Source organism: Nicotiana attenuata, unplaced genomic scaffold (assembly GCF_001879085.1).
Source record: "Nicotiana attenuata strain UT unplaced genomic scaffold, NIATTr2, whole genome shotgun sequence".
In the NCBI taxonomy this organism is placed as follows: domain Eukaryota; kingdom Viridiplantae; phylum Streptophyta; class Magnoliopsida; order Solanales; family Solanaceae; genus Nicotiana; species Nicotiana attenuata.
Genome location: NW_017674076.1, coordinates 57,130 through 74,986, shown reverse-complemented (window position 1 = coordinate 74,986; position 17,857 = coordinate 57,130). Strand labels below are relative to the sequence as shown.

General features: G+C 44.2%; 1 protein-coding gene across 1 annotated transcript; it reads right to left on the bottom strand.

Moving 5' to 3' along the window:
- Window positions 1-2,784: 2,784 nt before the first annotated feature.
- On the bottom strand, window positions 2,785-4,460 carry LOC109217948. Its single transcript, XM_019382246.1, has 3 exons — window positions 3,509-4,460; window positions 3,172-3,412; window positions 2,785-3,082 (listed from the first exon to the last, which is right to left on the bottom strand). Exons 1-3 carry the CDS (start codon window positions 4,458-4,460, stop codon window positions 2,785-2,787), a joined length of 1,491 nt encoding a protein of 496 aa, XP_019237791.1.
- Between the last annotated feature and the right edge of the window lie 13,397 nt (window positions 4,461-17,857).

The following is a 17,857-nucleotide window of genomic DNA, read 5'->3' as shown; positions in this document are numbered from 1 at the left end:
CGAAATGAGTACAACCCCTATGCTGACACCTTTCGTGTTAGCAGCTTCGTCAAAGAAGAGTTTCCAACCTGGCTTTTCATCATGGTCCACCTCGTCAACATACATCACTTCTTCATGAGGAAAATAAGTCTTAAGTGGCTTATATTCTTCATCCACCGGGTTCTCGGCCAAGTGGTCGGTCAAGGCTTGGGCTTTCATCGCGGTCCGAGTCACACAGATGATGTCAAACTCTGTGAGTAAAATCTGCCACTTTGCAAGTCACCCTGTGGGCATAGGTTTTTGAAAGATGCGAGAAATGAGGTAGGTAGTGTAGGGCGACAGATTATGCTTTAACTTTTGTGCCACCCAAGTCAGGGCGCAACATGTCCTCTCAAGAAGAGTGTACCTAACCTCATAGGGACTGAACTTCTTACTGAGATAATAGATTGCTTGCTCTTTCTTTCCCGTGATGTCGTGTTGACCCAATTCACAGCCAAAAGAATTATCCAGGACTGTCAAATAGAGAATTAAAGGTCTCCCAGGCTCAGGTGGGACCAACACAGGTGGGTTCGACAGGTACCTCTTAATCTTATCAAATGCTTCTTGACTCTCGTCAGTCCACTTGACTGCAACATTCTTCTTCAGCAGCTTAAAGATGGTTCACAGGTTGTCGTGAGCTGAGCAATAAACCTGCTAATGTAATTTAACCTTCCGAGCAAACTCATCACCTCTGTTTTGTTCTTTGGCGGCGGTAACTCTTGGATGGCTTTGATCTTTGACATATCCAACTCAATACCGCGTCTACTAACCACGAATCCTAGCAGTTTCCCGGAGGGGACACCAAATGTACATTTTGTAGGGTTGAGCTTAAGGTTGTACCTGCGGAGCCTTTGGAAAAACTTCCTCAAGTCCTTTACATGGTCAGACTGCTTCTTTGACTTTATGATTACATCATCTACATAAAACTCAATCTCCTTGTGTATCATGTCATGAAATATGGTAGTCATCGCCCTCATGTAAGTTGCCCCAGCATTATTCAAACCAAATGGCATTACCCGGTAGCAATATGTTCCCCATGGCGTGATGAACGTTGTCTTTTCTGCATCTTCCTCATCCATCAAGATCTAGTGATATCCCGCGTAGCAATCCGCAAAAGACCCAATCTCATGCTTGGCACAATTATCGATCAGAATGTGAATGTTCGGCAATGGAAAATCATCCTTTGGGCTCGCTTTGTTAAGATCATGGTAATCAATGCATACCCTGGTTTTACCATCCTTCTTTGGTACTGGCACGACATTAACTAACCAAGTAGGATATCGAGTGACTCGAATGACCTTTGCATCGATCTTCTTCGTGATTTCTTCTTTGATCTTCACACTCATGTCAAATTTGAACTTTCTTAACTTTTGCTTGACATGAGGGAATGCTGGATCAGTTGGCAATTTATGAACTACCAAGTCAGTGCTCAAGCCCGGCATATCGTCATACGACCATGCAAAGACATCTTTGTACTCAAACAATATTTTGGTTATTTCTTTCGTAACTTGCGGTTCCAGATGCACACTTATCTTGGTTTCCCTAACATTATCCCGGTCTCCTAAATTGATTGCTTCAGTTTCATTCAAATTAGGCTTTGGTTTTTCTTCAAAGTGTTTTAGCTCTTTACTGATTTCCTCAAATGCTGCTTCTTTATCGTATTCTGTTTCATCATCATACTCTACTTCTTGGATTATTATTTCAGAATTAGATTGGCTATTAAGACTTGGCTGAAAATTCCTCATGCATGTCATGTCATTGCAACCAGCATAAAAAGAATTGTACAAAAGAAAAACAAAGTGAAACGCTATTAGGAGTAACTAAAAACGGGAAATTGCATTTCATTGAAAATAAAAGGATAGAAGGGTTTGGACATCAAAACAAGCAAAAATAAAAATCTGGATTACAACCCTGGAATAACCCAGATAACAGAAAGGAAAACAAAGCGAACTACCAAAACTCCTTCCTGGTGGGGAGAGGAGTAGCTTCCCAATTGCTAAGCTTCACATTGGGCCCAACGAGCTGCACATCTTCTTTACTAGAACCTTCACCAACTTCTACCATATTAACATCATCGAACAGACTCTAGAACCTCTTGATCAACTCTTCATCAACATCGACCATAGGTTTTGGCACTCATGATATTGTAGGTTTTTTGGGCCCTGGCTTAACAAAAGACTTAGAGATGTGTGGGACGGGCTTAGGGAGTGACCATGCCTTGTATTTCATATTGTTAACCCTTTTCATGTCCTTCTCTGTGGGCATGAATCCCAAACCAAATGTACCAGGATTTCCACTGGGGCTCACTGGATGCACAATACCCTGCAGAGATGAGCCCAGACCCTTACCCGGTACAAAACCATTCTTTAATATTTCATTTTCTACCATGAAAGACGCGGAGGATAACTTAGGACCCGGAATGCATTTTCCTTTAGGAATCTTCTCAAAAGACACTGTTTCGAATGTTTGATAGACCCAAGGTCCCTTATCATCTTCAGCCTCAATAAACGGAACAATTGTGTCATTACAAGCTGATAAATCCTCATCACTGTGCACAAATATTTCCTGCCTGTCCCATTCGAACTTTACCATTTGATGTAGAGATGATGGGACTGCCTTAGCAGCATGTATCCAGGGCCTGCCCAACGACAGATTGTAGGAGACAGCCACATCTAACCCTTGGAATTCCATGGTGAACTCAACTAGCCCTATCGACAATTCGAGCATTATATCTCCAACAGAATCTTTACCACCCCCATCAAAGCCTCAAACACATACACGGTTCATGTGGATTCTTTCGAAGCCGATCTTTAACTTTTGTAGAGTAGACAGAGGGCAAATATTTGCACTAGAGACGTTGTCAACTAGAATCCTTGAAACAACAGAATCTTCGCACTTCACCGTGAGATAAAGAGCTCGGTTGTGTTCCGTACCCTCCATAGGAAGTTCTTCATCTGAGAAAGTGATCCTTTTTACTTTGAAGATCTTGTTAGCTATCTTTTCCAAGTGATTCACTGTGATCTTATCAGGAACATGTGCCTCATTCAAAATCTTTATCAGGGCCCTGCGATGTTCATCTGATGTATCAGCAAAGACAAAAGAGAGATCTGAGCCGGTGTTTTCCTTAGCTGCTCCACAATGGAATAGTCTTGCACTTTCATCTTTTTCAGGAACTCTTCAGCCTCTTCTTTGGTGACCGATTTCTTTACTGGCATTTGACTATCCTTAAACGGCTTGGCTTTCCTTAATTCTTCTGTGGTAAAACATCTTCCAGAACGAGTCAATCCTCCAGTTTCATTGACTTCTTCCTCGACCTCTTTTCCTTTGTATGTCACTATCACTTGTTTGTAATTCCACGGAACAACCTTGGTATCCACCACTGGCAGCTGGGTCACTGGTTTGATGACAATAGGGGCAATAGGAGCCCCTTTCACAACTATGACGGGCTTACTTGGAGCCCCTGACACTACCACTTTTGGATTTTCCTAACTTGCCCCAATATCTTTCGAAGGCTCTTTCACGACCAACACTGGTGTCTTCGAATCGAGCGAGCTCAGCTTCTCTGTCACCCCTTCAACTGTTAAGGGCGTTGCTTTGGTAGAGTCTAGAGCTTTAACCAAATTACTTTCACTGGCCCGAATCATCATGACAGACTTGGAAGACTTCCTGGGCTCCCCATCCTTATGAACTATTTCAATCATATGCGTCTTTGCATCGGCTGGCAAAGGGTTTTGGTTGATGTTCGGCATGTCTAGGCTTTGGGCTACATTTTGGTTTGTATCAATGAGCTCCAGGATTGCCCTTTTCAAATGCCAGAACTTCTCTTTGTCATGCCCTGGAGCATCAGAACAATAGGCGCATCTGAGGGAATAATCAAGGTTCTTTGGAGGGGGATTTGGTATCTTTGACTCAATCGGCCTCAAGACGTCCAACTGCCTCAACCTTTGAAACAAACTGGCATAGGACTCTCCAGGCGGGGTGAAAGATTGTTTCCGCTGCTGCCTTTCTCTTCTATACTCCAACCTTGGTCGAAAATTTGAACCAGTAGGGTATTGGTAGGGTTGTGGATTTGGATAAGTATTTTGTGGGGCTGGAGCACGCCATTGCGGGTAAGGAGGGGGTTGAGCATATGACTGTGCATGGTGAACATGGTATTGGGGTGGTCTGGCTGAGTATTGTGGGTCGTGTGAGGGAAAGTAATGTTGGGGTGGACTATATGGAGCTTGGGTGTAGGCTTGAGGTTGGGATCGAGAATGGGTGTACTGATGAGGTGAACCCATCTGGCCATGCCATGGTCCAGAAACAACCATAGCGACATCGTCCTTCTTCTTGTTGCCTAGCAAACTTCCGACACCACTCTGGATTGCCTGTGTGGTTGCTTTTATAGCGGAGTAGCTCATGATCTTGCTCGACTTGAGCCCCTCTTCCACCATTTCTCCCATCTTTACCACTTCATTGAAAGACTTACCAATGACTGAGATCAAATGGCCAAAGTAAGCAGGCTCCAGGGCTTAAAGAAAGTATTCAACCATCTCGTCTTCTTCCATCGGAGGATTGACCCGTGCAGCTTGCTCCCTCCATCAGAACCCATATTCTCTAAAGCTTTCACTGGTCCTCTTTTCCACCTTGGTCAAAGATAGGCGATCTGGGATGATGTCTATATTGTTCTGAAAGTGTCGGGCGAAGGCCTGAGCCATATCGTCCCATGTGTACACCTGCTGGCGTCCTGGCGGGTGTACCATTCTAAAGCTGCCCCACTCAGACTCTGGCTGAAGTACGCCATCAGTAATTCGTCTTTTCCCCCCACGCCTCTCATTTTACTGCAATAACCTCTCAGATGAGCTACAAGATCCCTATGTCCGTCATACAAGTGAAACTTGGGCCTCTTGAACCCGACAAGCAATTAGACATCAGGGAACAAACATAAATCCTTATAAGCCACACTCACCTGTCTTCCTAACCCTTGCATATTTCTCAATGATTGCTCCAGACTCTTTACCTTCCTAAACATCTCCTCTTGCTCCGCGTTCTTGGGTGGTTTCTCAGTTTCAACATGATGCTCAAAGTGGGGAGTGTAGGAGTAAGGATCTGGGACTTTGAAGGTGGGTTCCAGGCATAGTATTGGGTATCTAGAGATGGGAATGTGGGCTCACTAGAGGATCGGTGGAGGGTAGCTTGCGGAGGGGTACAAAAATAGGAGCAGATGTCGGAGCAAGGTATGAGGTTGTTTTGGCTGGTGGAGCATGGAAAATTTGGGCTGAAGTGCGGGGGTAGGAGTGGTAAGGGGTGAAGCCTGGTGCGTGTTGTGGGGAAAGATCAACGGTACTTGGCATCTGAGCTTGAGAGAATGGTGGAACAGAAGCAGGGTTTTCTCCATAGTTGGTAGGGAATGAAGGCGGAGGGTGCCCCTTAATCCAGGCCTGATACATTGCCGCCATCTGATGCTTCAACCTTCGGACCTCCTCTTTCAGTTCCGATTCCGACTCAACATCTCCCTTGGCAGGTCTACAACTCTTGTGTCTGTTTCTTTGCTAGTAATGACTATCTGGTGCTTTGACCTGGTGTTGTATGGATGACTTGCTCGGATGTCAACAAACTAACCACCTTCCTGAAATTAGAATAAAGATAACAGAGAAAAACAACACAAAGCAACCATGTTAACCTTAGGGCATTTATCAGATAATAATATCACGTTACGTGCAATGCACCTAGCAACAATTAGCGGTTCTAAAATGGATTTGAGGGTCGCAGGGTCATATGGTATCATCCCAATTCGCTCATTTCAATCTTCTCTTCTCTTTCTTTTCTAGCACCTCTTATCCTACATCATTTTCTTCCCACTCTTTTCTTTTGGCTTATCACTCTCTTTTATTTCTCTTTTTTTCTTTTCTCTCTTTTTTTTTTAAATGATTCGATCGAACCCGATGTAGGTTGCCTACGTATCATGTCCCTCATGAATCAGACCAAGCATAGTTCTGAAGAAGTGGCAAATTGTAAATGAAAAATTAAAATATCTTTGGATTTTTCATTTAAAACTTTTCGGTTTACAAAATGGGAAGTACGAGAATGAAAGACTAACAGAGTCAACTAAACTACGACAGACTCTGACACCACCTTCAGTACTACTAGACAAGGCTAGAAAATAAAAGACAACATAAACAGACTCAAAACATGTGAATAATAACAAAAATCCTCCTCAAGCAACTCCTGGATGTGATGCCCCCGGCTGGGATGGTCCTGGGCTGTCCGTCATGCTCAAACTCTGCAACATGCCTCGTAAAGAAACACCGATGCTGGGAATAAAGACCCTGGCGTGTGCCCCCACCTCCTGAAGGCCGACCCTAAACAAATACTGGCCATGCTGCTCCACGTTTGCTGCAATCCCGCTAATTGAGATTTTATCAACTCAAGCTTACCCCAAGGATCCTGATCCAAAGCCTCCTCAGAATCATCTGTCTGAACTGCCCGACCCCTAAGCTGTGCTGGCAATAGGGTGCTGACCCCTGGTGGGATAGACTGCAACCAGATCAAGTACTTCAGAGTACACTCGGGCCTTCAATGTCCTCTACTAATGTATTTTTCTTCATCCTCTATTGTTCCAGTATTGCACGTACTTGATTTCGTCAGCCGCCTTTCTACTAAAATTCATGTTGTGCCTCCGAAAATTCAGAGTTGGTGGCTCCTCTTGTCTCCTGGCCAACAGTCGCATCACCCTAATGGGAGTGTACGACCTGACACACTTAAGTCCTACCAACATCAAGAAAGGTTGCATGCGACATCCCACCAAGATCTCATCTAAAGGTAGCCAAAGGTAAGCCCACAAAACATTCCCGTTTGTTCTCAAACAAAGGAACTCAATCCAAGCTATGACGCCACTGGGTATATATAAGCTTAGGAGATTTCATCTTACGCTCAATGCATACCACTCGATCCCTCAGGGCACAGTCGATGGGACTAAGTAAGGAAGCGGTGTGTAAATGCTCCATCATCCACAATTGCAGCAAAAGGTTACTCCCTCAAAATACCTGACACCTCACCTAACCTCACTCAGGGCTCGATACAACTCTGCTAAGATCATCGGCACAATGGTAACGGTTTTGCGTTGCTTCACATGAAATAGTGCCATTACCACTGATTGTAGACGGGTGCTAATGTTCCTCTCATCTAAAAGAAACACCAATAATCCTAGCAAAGCAACGCTGAAAGCTTCGAGGCGGCGTCTTTGCCACTTTGCCTTGGTTGTGCAAAACTCATCCCAAAAGACGTCAAAACTATCCTGTGGTCCAAATCTAGCAAACAAATAATCCAAGGATATCCAGGACTGCTCAAGGCATCCTAAATGCTTGTTGTCTTTCAGGCCTAGGTCGCTAAGGAATCTTGTCCTAGAGTGATCTCGGGGAAGTATCATGTCTTTGCCTATATAGCTTAAATGAGTTAGACCAGACATTTCTGCTAAGGTAGGAGTCATCTCACACTCTCCAAATCTGAAAACCAAATTTTACGGATCCCAATAGGTCAACATCGCCTCCACTAAGTCTGGGCGAGGTGTGATATCAAGAAGGGAAGTGAGGGTGCCTAATTTCTCCATTAACTCATGCTGCTCTAACAGTGAAAATATTTTCCACCACTTGACAAACTTCCTAGGAACCTTTAATACCATCAGCACCTTAGATCGAATTAGCGGGTCCATACCTGACTGAAGAGAACATGGTTAGCGACTCGAGACACTACGTGACACCACAACCCTTCTTAGTGGACAGATGCAAGACACGATTGGGCTATTTTGTACAAAATAGCCTAAGTGGCCGAGGGTGGCTAGAAGTGCAAACTCAACAAAGTTTACCTCTAATGCATGAAAAATACCCCATTTAAGGCTTACATGTCTTCAAGTTCCCAACAATCATGGCCTTAAAAATTACTTTGCGGAGATGATCTATTTTGCAAAAACGGCCGATATGGCAGAAGTGGCTAAAGGTGCAAACTCAAAAAGTATGGACCTTAAAGGAACGAGACATTTAGTTGTGTACTAAAATTCTAAGACGTGATTGAACCACTTTTGAGAAAGTGACCCCATTTTGCAAAAATGGCCGATGTGGCCAAAAGCGGCTAGACATGCAAATTCGACAAGGACGAGCCTTAAAGTAAAGAGACACGTAATTGTGGATTCAAGACTCCAAACACAGTTAAACAAACCACTTTGCAAAAATAGCCCTATTTTGAAAAAACGGTCGATGTGGCCAGAAATGGCTAGACATGCAAGATTAGGCTACGACCCTCGAAGCCAAGAACCTAAGACCCACTAGGAAGACCGGACCCTATGTGGAATGCCTACGTATCCTGCCCCGAAAGACGAAAATTAGGTTCGTGTAGTTCGGGAAGATTGGACATGGGAGAAAGCTTAAAAAATGCAACTAATTTGGAAATTTTTTGTCTTTTTGAAAAACGATGGAAAATGTAAAATCTTTTTGGATTATTTTTCGAAAAAATGGTGGGGAAGTGCAAGATCTTTTTGGATTTTTTATTTTTTCAATTTTTTTGTCTTTTCTTGAAAAAGTTATGAAAGAAAAAGATAACTGGGCCCTACTTTCTTCATCTTTATACTTCACCCTCTTTTCTTTCTCATTTACCTTCAACCTTCATTGATCCGCCAAATGACCCATTTACCCTTAATGAATGCAGCATGTAGCACATAGGGATGATTAAATGCCTTTTTTGGCCACGGGCCCGTTATGACATAATTTGGATAGGCCTCCTACAAAGAGACACGGTGCCTGGGACCGAGCCCTACTAGGTCTAAATGACAACTAAGAATGACCTAAAGGCTGACCTTAGTTTGGGGTTCACTAATAAGGCAATTCAGGGAGAGCGTATGGTCGATGGTGGATGCTCAAGCTTTCCACCCACTCCATACGTCCGACGGCCCCCCTCCTAAAATAATGGTGACTCAATAAAGAGTTCGTGTACGTGACGCGTACTCCGAGACTTGCTGCAGAAAAAATTGACCAGGTAATACATATGATGAAAGTTATAAAGCAGTAGACACATAAAAAGTAAACTGTAAACACACAAACAACTAGCAAATAATAACAAAATATAAAAACATAATACAAATCAAATAAAACTAATAAAAAAGCATAAAAACCTCAACCGAATATTCTAAAAAGCCAACAAGATCGTAGTATCAACTCGAACTGCAATTCCTCAGCAGAGTCGCCAGAGCTGTCACACCCCTTTTTTTTACAACCTCACTTACCCTCTTAAAAATATATAAAAAGATTTGTAAAGCTCAAAAAGGGTTTTTAATTAAAAGTGACAAAGAATATTGTGTTTCAAAAGATTTTTAGAGCCACAACTTGGCATTTGATTTTGGTGTGCCAGGTCACCATTTTTAGAAATAATTTTTTCTTTCAAAACACTTTGGACTCCAAGACTAAGTCCGCACCAGAGTTTCAAGGTAAGGGGGTTCATTTGACTCGGGGAGAAGGTGTTAGGCATTCCCCGAGTCCCGTGAAAGAAACGGTTGCGTACCCGATCTAGTTGGCTTTTTAGGAATAGTCTAATTAAGGTAAAACACACACAGGCATAAATAAACACGGAAAGATTTGAGGTCGCCCCTACCTACACAAAGAAAAATAAAAGTAAAACAATAATACTAAGTTCTATACTACGTTTCCGGAATGTCGTCCGCCTTCAATTCTATTTACATGTACTACGGGGCATTCTCCCGAATAAAATATTTACAGAGTCTACGGGGCATTCCCCTGAATATGAACTAAAAGGGGCGACCTCTCGCCCTGAATCAAACAAAAATCCTAAGATTGCCTACCCGAGGTTGACGACCTAGCATGCTCCTAGTTAACAAAGAAATGAAATAAATGAAAGGAAGCTAAGTAAAATAACTCATGGCATACTCTTTTAGTCTTTTTAGTTTATCTTTAGACCAAGCCCAATCCTAAAGCATGTGAAAAATACTTAATTGCTAATGAGATCGGCCTCTCCCCACACCCCATGGACCAATACCACACAAACATGCCACAAAATAACGTGGAACAAATAGACATCCTTGCAGGAAGTGATAAGACAAAAGAAAGGGTGGATTGAAATATGATAAGAGCTTTAAACATCCCCTTAATCTCATCCCCGAACCCACGTCTCCTAGTTCCTAGACCAAATAAACTTCAAACAACCTCTAGCAGATAACACAAACTGAAACCAACGAGGCCCCAAACGACATCCAATCCACAATCCTACGATTGCTTAAGCCTGCAGGACTTAACCACAAACGTCGAATTTAAATCTCCACTTCATATGACCTGACTAACTCAAACTGATAAACCAAAAGTCCCACACAAATGACAACATTGGTAAGCTAACACTCCCATCACAACATATTAAACTGGTTAAGATAGAAAGGGGAAATTCCCAACAAGAGACCAAATTCGGCGTGAAGCAACATGATAGGCTCATAACTACTAACTAATAGTGAAGCTCCAGATGAGCTAGAATTAATCAACCAAGAAGAAAACAATTCCACAGGACAGGGATTAGGTACACGGGATTAGATTAGTTGAGAGAGAAAATGAAAGTCACTGCATTCTCCTAGAATCGTAATATGAATTCTGAGACAAGCATAAAGCTCCAGTTAACACCTAAAAGAACTAATTTTACAACCAGGCCAAAAGACAGGAAGCAAAAGAAATCACTAATCACTCAGTTGAGCACCAGTGTATCCTACAAGAAAAAGACAAAGATGTGAAGATGCATCAGAAATCATAATGTGCCAAAGAACTGTCCCAAAGCGCGTGGCAGAGTGTCGTTATCCTATACAAATGGAAGCTAGATGAACTGATTTGGAATTAATTGAAGGCGTTGGAACTATATGCACTGATTTTTGCACCTAAACTCTAGAAGATCAGCAGTACAAACTCAAGAAATCGAAAGCGAAGATTTAGCCATTTCTGAACTCAGCGGGGATATCAGACCCTCATTTGAAGCAAACGATCACACTTAAACCCACACAAAAAATGAAGCAAATGGGATGGAACAGAGACATACAAATCTGGATTGTAGCAACTTGAACAATGGTAGCTATGGCTTAAGTATCGATTTTCTTACTCAGGCAGCACAAAACAATAAGAACAAAACTCAAACATTTCCGTCAAGAGCAAAACTACATTTAAAACACACACTCAAACACAAATCCATTCAAAACTATCTATTAAGCGCATACAAACTCATTATGTACCCTTAAGATATTATAGACACTAATGAATCCCAAACGACCACCATAGCTCTTATCATATTTCAAACAACCCCAAAATAGATTAAGAAAGATTAGAGATAGACCTGAATCAGCAAACACCTTTGATTAACTTTGCTCGAACGCTAAATACATGTGAAATCCAGCAGCGAAGATCAAAACAAACAGCAACAAAAGACAGGAATCCCGAACCACGGACGAGCCTCAAGTCAGCGACTCGATCACTTGAACCTCAAGCAGCAACGATTGCAACAACCTCGGCTCGAAGCCGTTTGCTAACTTAAATCAAAAGATTAAACTGAAATTCGACTCTTCGCTCACTAGAAAATAGAAACATTTTTTTAAAAATCTTTTGAAACGACCTAAAATCTAAAATGAAATTTGAAAATGAGAAAAGCTCCAATTTTTTTTGTCTCTTATGGTAATTTTAGTGTCACGACCCAATCCCCCGGTCGTGATGGCGCCCAACACACTGCTAGGCAAGCCCGACCTTTCAACAACATTTCCCGACTAGAACGGATCATAGATACAAAGCACAGGTAATAATTAGTAAACTGTTTATCAAAAGTCTATAAATAATGGTGAAACATACTGAAAGTTAACAAAATACTGCAACATAACCCCCAAATAGGAGCCGGTGTCACGAATATGAGCCTCTAATATAGAATATCCACCTAATACAAGCCTGTTTAGGAAATGCGGAAATAGAGAATAAAGATAGGAGGGAGAGATCAAGGCTGCGAATGCCATGCAGCTACCTCAATGCTCTCCGATACTGCTGTCCTGCTAAATAGTCCTCACTCAGCCTGTGATGCACCTGGATCTGCACACAAGGTGTAGGGAGTAATGTGAGTACTCCGACCTAGTGAGTAATAAACATAAATAAAGGCTGAGAATAAGAAATCATGGAAAAACACAAAGTAAACTATAACTGGCAGTACCAGACCTTTAACAGTAAAAACACAAATCAACGAAATGATAGTACCGAAAGAACCAGGACAGGTAAAACCGATAAGTAATAATGCATGAATGCAATGCAATGCATATGCCGGTACTCTCAGGTACCCACTGCGGCGTGCAGCCCGAGCCATCCATATATTTATCGTCGGCGGCGCTCACTGGGGGTGTGTACAGACTTCGGAGGGGCTCCTACAGCCCAAGCGCAAATAATCAAGCCATCTCGTGGCACCAACCAGGCCCTCGGCCTCAATATCAATATAATACTATTGCGGCACGCAGCCCGATCCATCCTTAGTCCAGAAATCACTATAAGCCTCTCGGACATTTTTAAACAGTAATTCACAGCCCAAAATATTATTTAAGTTTTCAAATCTTAGAAAAGACTCGAAAAACATCGAAAATCACGAAGTTGGCAAAACCCGAGCCCCGGGCCCACTTCTCGAAAAATTACAAAATTCACATTACCGGATTCCTCGTCTCTCCACGAGTCCATACATATCAAATCTACCAAAATCGGAGTCCATTTGGCCCTTCAAATTCCATTTTTAAATCACCAAGTCTCCAAGCTCTAGCTTTACTCTCTTTTGATGAATTTCAACCAATTTCCATGTTAAATCTATCATAATTTCATGTATTTAGGCCAAGGAACTTACGTCCAATCACACCTAGTCGAAATCCCCCTTCAATTCTGTTCAATAGCTCTCAAGCTCGCTTAAAAATGGTGGAAATAACATAAGCTTCGTGGAACAAAAATGAATATAAAAACCCTTCTGGCACCAGGGGTTTCCGCTTCTGCGGTCCCCATCCCCGCTTCCGCGATACCGCTTCTGCGGTTATTTCCCGCTTCTGCGGAATTTCATTTAAAAACCAAGGTCGCTTCTGCGACATACTTTCCGCTTCTGCGGAACTTCATCTCCAGTCCAAAATCGCTTCTGCGATAGCACATCCGCTTCTGCGGGCTCGCTTGTGCGAAAAGGGTTCCGCTTCTGCGGAACTACCCTACTAAGCCATGGACCGCTTTTGCGACCCTCCATATGCTTCTGCAGAACCGCTTCTGCGGTCCACTTCCGCAGAAGCGAAAATATCAGGTACCAGCTAAGACCTGCAATTCCTCAACTCCAATTTCATCCCGTTAGCCATCCGAAATCACCCCGAGGCCCCCGGGACCTCAACCAAAAGCACAAACACATCCTAAAACATCATTCAAACTTGTTGCAATCATCAAAACACATCAAACAACGCTAAAACCATTAAATCACATCAGATTCAAGCCTAAGTTTCTTAAAAACTTCCGAAATACGCATTTGATCAAAAACCCGACCAAAACACCTCCGAATGACCTGAAATTTTGCACATACATTCAAAATCACCTAATGAAGCTACAACAACTCTCGAAATTCCATTCCGACCCTCAGATCAAAATCTCACCTATCAACCGGAATTCGCCAAAATACTAACTTCGCCAATTCAAGCCTAATTCTACACCGGACCTCCAAAATCACTTCCGATCACACTCCTAAGTCACAAATCACCTCCCGAAGCTAAACAAATCACCGGAAATCCCGTCCGAGCCCTCTAACTCAGTAGTCAACATCTGGTTGACTTTTCCAAAACAAGTCTTCCTTAAAGAGACTAAATGTCCACACCAAATGCCAATAATGAAACATTAAGAAGCGTAACATGGGGAAAACGGGGCAGTAATAAAACAAACGCTCGTCCTCGAGCGGGCCAAGAAACATACCTAAAGTCTCAAATAGGTGGGGATATCTGCTCCGCATCTCCTGTTCTGTCTCCCAGGTAGCCTCCTCCACGGGCCGACCTCTCCACTGCACCTTCACCGAAGCTATATCCTTTGATCTCAATTTCCGAACCTGACGACCCAAAATAGCCACTGGCTCCACATCATAGGTCAAATCATCATCCAACTGAACCATGCTGAAGTCCAGAACATGGGACGGGTCCCCAACATACTTCCGGAGCATAGAAACATGGAATACCGGATGAACGCCCGACAAGCTCGGTGGCAAAGCAAGCATATAGGCCACCTCCCCAATCCTCCTAAGTACCTCAAAAGGTCCAATGAATCGCGGACTCAACTTCCCTTTCTTTCCAAACCTCATAACGCCCTTCATGGGCGAAACCTTCAACAAGACCTTCTCGCCCACCATATAAGATACACCTCGAACCTTCCGGTCCGCATAACTCTTCTGACGCGACTGAGCTATACGAAGTCTCTCCTGGATCACTTTCACCTTCTCTAAGGCATCCTGGACCAACTCTGTCCCTTATAGTCTAGCCTCGCCGGGCTCAAACCAACCAACCGGAGATCTACACCGTCTCCCATATAAGGCCTCGTACGGAGCCATCTGAATACTGGATTGATAGCTGTTGTTGTAAGCAAACTCTGCAAGTGGCAAGAACTCAGCCCAAGAACCTCCAAAATCAATAACACAAGCACACAACATGTCCTCCAATATCTGAATAGTACGCTCGGACTGCCCGTCCGTCTGAGGATGAAATGCTGTGCTCAACTCCACCTGTGTACCCAACTCCCGCTGAAAAGTCCTCCAAAACTAGGAAGTGAACCGAGTACCTCTATCCGAGATAATAGAAACTGGGACCCCATGCAACCGAACAATCTCCCGGATGAAAATCCCTGCCAGCCGCTCCGAGGAATAGGTAGTACACACCGGAATGAAGTGCGCGGACTTGGTCAGCCGATCCACAATCACCCAAATCGAATCAAACTTCCTCGAGGTCCGAGGGAGACCGCTCACAAAATCCATAGTAACCCTCTCCCACTTCCACTTTGGGATATCCATCCGCTGAAGTACACCACCCGGCCTCTGATGCTCATATTTCACCTGCTGACAGTTGAGACACCGAGCTACATAACCCACAATATCTTTCTTCATTCTCCTCCACCAGTAGTGCTGCCTCAAATCCTGATACATCTTCGCGGCACCCGGATGAATGGAATACCGCGAGCTGTGGGCCTCCTCTAATATCAACTCCCGAAGCCCATCCACATTGGGCACGCAAATCCGGCCCTGCATCCTCAACACGCCATCATCATCAATAGTCACATCTCTGGCATCACCATGCTGGACCCTGTTCTTAAGGACAAGCAAATGCGGATCATCATACTGGCGCTCTCTAATGCGGTCATACAAAGAAGACCGAGAAACCACAAAAGCCAACACCCGACTAGGCTCCGAAATATCTAACCTCACCATCTGATTGGCCAAAGCCTGGACATCAACTGCAAAGGGCCTCTCCCCAACTGGATTGTACGCCAAACTACCCATACTAACCGCCTTCCGGCTCAAAGCATCGGCCACTACATTGGCCTTCCCCGGGTGATACAAAATGGTAATGTCATAATCCTTTAGCAACTCAAGCCACCTCCGCTGCCTCAAATTAAGATCCTTCTGCTTGAACAATGTTGAAGACTGCGATGATCGGTGAATACCTCACAAGATACGCCATATAAGTAGTGCCTCCAAATCTTCAAAGCATGAACTATAGCAGCCAACTCCAAATCATGTATAGGGTAGTTCTTCTCATGGGGCTTCAACTAACGAGAAGCATATGCAATAACTCTACCCTCCTGCATCAATACACATCCGATCCCAACTCTCGAAGCATCACAATATACAGTGTAAGAACCTGAAGCTGATGGCAAAACCAACACTGGAGTTGTGGTCAAAGCTGTCTTGAGCTTCTGAAATCTCTCCTTGCACTCGTCCGACCATACAATTGGTGCACCCTTCTGCGTCAACTTGGTCAAGGGCGAAGCGATAGATGAAAAACCCTGGACGAACCGGCGATAATAACCCGCCAAACCGAGGAAACTCCGAATCTCTGTGGCTGAGGACGGTCTAGGCCAACTCTGAACCGCCTCTATCTTCTTTGGATCAACCTGAATACCATCACTGGACACCACGTGCCCCAGGAAAGCCACAGAACCAAGCCAAAACTCACACTTGGAGAACTTTGCATAAAGTTTCTCCTCCCTCAATCTCTGTAATACCACTCTCAAATGCTGTGCGTGCTCCTCCTGGCTACGCGAGTACACCAGGATATCATCAATAAAAACAATAACAAATGAATCCAGATACGACCCAAATATGCTGTTCATCAAATGCATGAACGCGGCTGGGGCATTAGTCAGCCCAAAGGACATAACTAGAAACTCATAGTGCCCATATCTAGTCCTGAAAGCAGTCTTCATAATATCTGAATCCTTGATCTTTAGCTGGTGATAGCCTGAACGGAGATCAATCTTGGAGAATACCTTTGCCCCCTGAAGCTGGTCAAACAAATCATCAATACGAGGCAGGGGATACTTGTTCTTCACTGTCACTTTGTTCAGTTGCTTGTAGTCAATGCACATTCTCATTGTGCCATCCTTCTTCTTCACAAATAGAACCGGTGCACCCCACGGTGACACACTAGGACGAATGAACCCCTTATCTAGGAGCTCCAGAAGCTGATCCTTTAATTCTTTCAACTCCGCTGGTTCCATGCGATACAGAGGAATGGAAATGGGCTGAGTGCCCGGCACCAGGTCAATGCCAAAATCAATGTCCCTGTCCGGTGGCATGCCCGACAGGTCTGCTGGAAACACATCAGGGAAATCCCTCACAACGGGAACAGAATCAAGACTAGGAGCCTCAGCTCCAACATCTCTCACAAAAGCCAAATATGACAGACAACCTTTCCCAACCATCCGCTGGGCCTTTATGAAAGAAATCACCCTGCTAGGAATATAGTCAGTCATACCATGCCACTCAATCCTCGGAACACCCAGTATAGCCAATGTGACTGTCTAGCATGACAGTCCAGAATAGCATGACACAGAGATAACCAGTCCATGCCTAGAATAACATCAAAATCCACCATGCTCAACAGCAATAAATCAACTCGGGTCTCCAGACCACCAATAGTCACCAGACAAGACCGATACACATGGTCTACAATAATAGTATCACCCACCGGGGTAGATACGTGCACAGGTAAAGCAAGACACCCTCGGGTCGTATACCCAGATTATGGGCAAAATATGAGGACACATAAGAATAGGTAGAATCGGGATCAAATAAGATAGAGGCATCCCTGTGGCAGACTGAGATAATACCTGTGATAAAAGAATCTGATGCAATGGCGTCCCTCCTGTCTGGGAGAGCATAGAATCGAGCCTGGCCACCGCCCGATCGGCCTCCACCTCTAGGGCGGCCCCTGGCTGCCTGGCCTCTACCCCTATCTGACTGGGAGGGTGCTAAAATAGCTGGAGTAGAAGATGAGGGCTGATCCCTCTGCTGAAACTGACCACCACGACGTCGAGGACACTACCTCTTCATATGGCCGAACTCACCGCACTCGTAGCAACTACCAGGAACTGGAGAAGGGGACTGAAGGGAACCCCTCGCACCGGAATGACCAGCCGACGCACTCGGCGCAGAAGAACCCTGAGCTGAAGGGGCATAGGATGAGCTCTGAGCTGGGAGGGCACTAAGTGAAGGCTGGCCCTGCTGAAATCCCTGATGACCACGGCCTGAAGAAGCCCCACTATACTCTGGGCGAGCTGACTGAGGAGGTCTGAAGGAACGACCTCTA

Bases quoted from the DNA above. Each gene is read 5' to 3' on its own strand.
- LOC109217948 (XM_019382246.1), bottom strand. From the start codon at position 4,460: ATGGGAGAAATGGTGGAAGAGGGGCTCAAGTCGAGCAAGATCATGAGC. The intron at 3,413-3,508 runs GTTAGGAAAATC...TCATCAAACCAG, and splicing joins TTCGAAAGATATTGGGGCAA to TGACCCAGCTGCCAGTGGTG. The intron at 3,083-3,171 runs GCAAGACTATTC...TGAACATCGCAG, and splicing joins TTCCTGAAAAAGATGAAAGT to GGCCCTGATAAAGATTTTGA.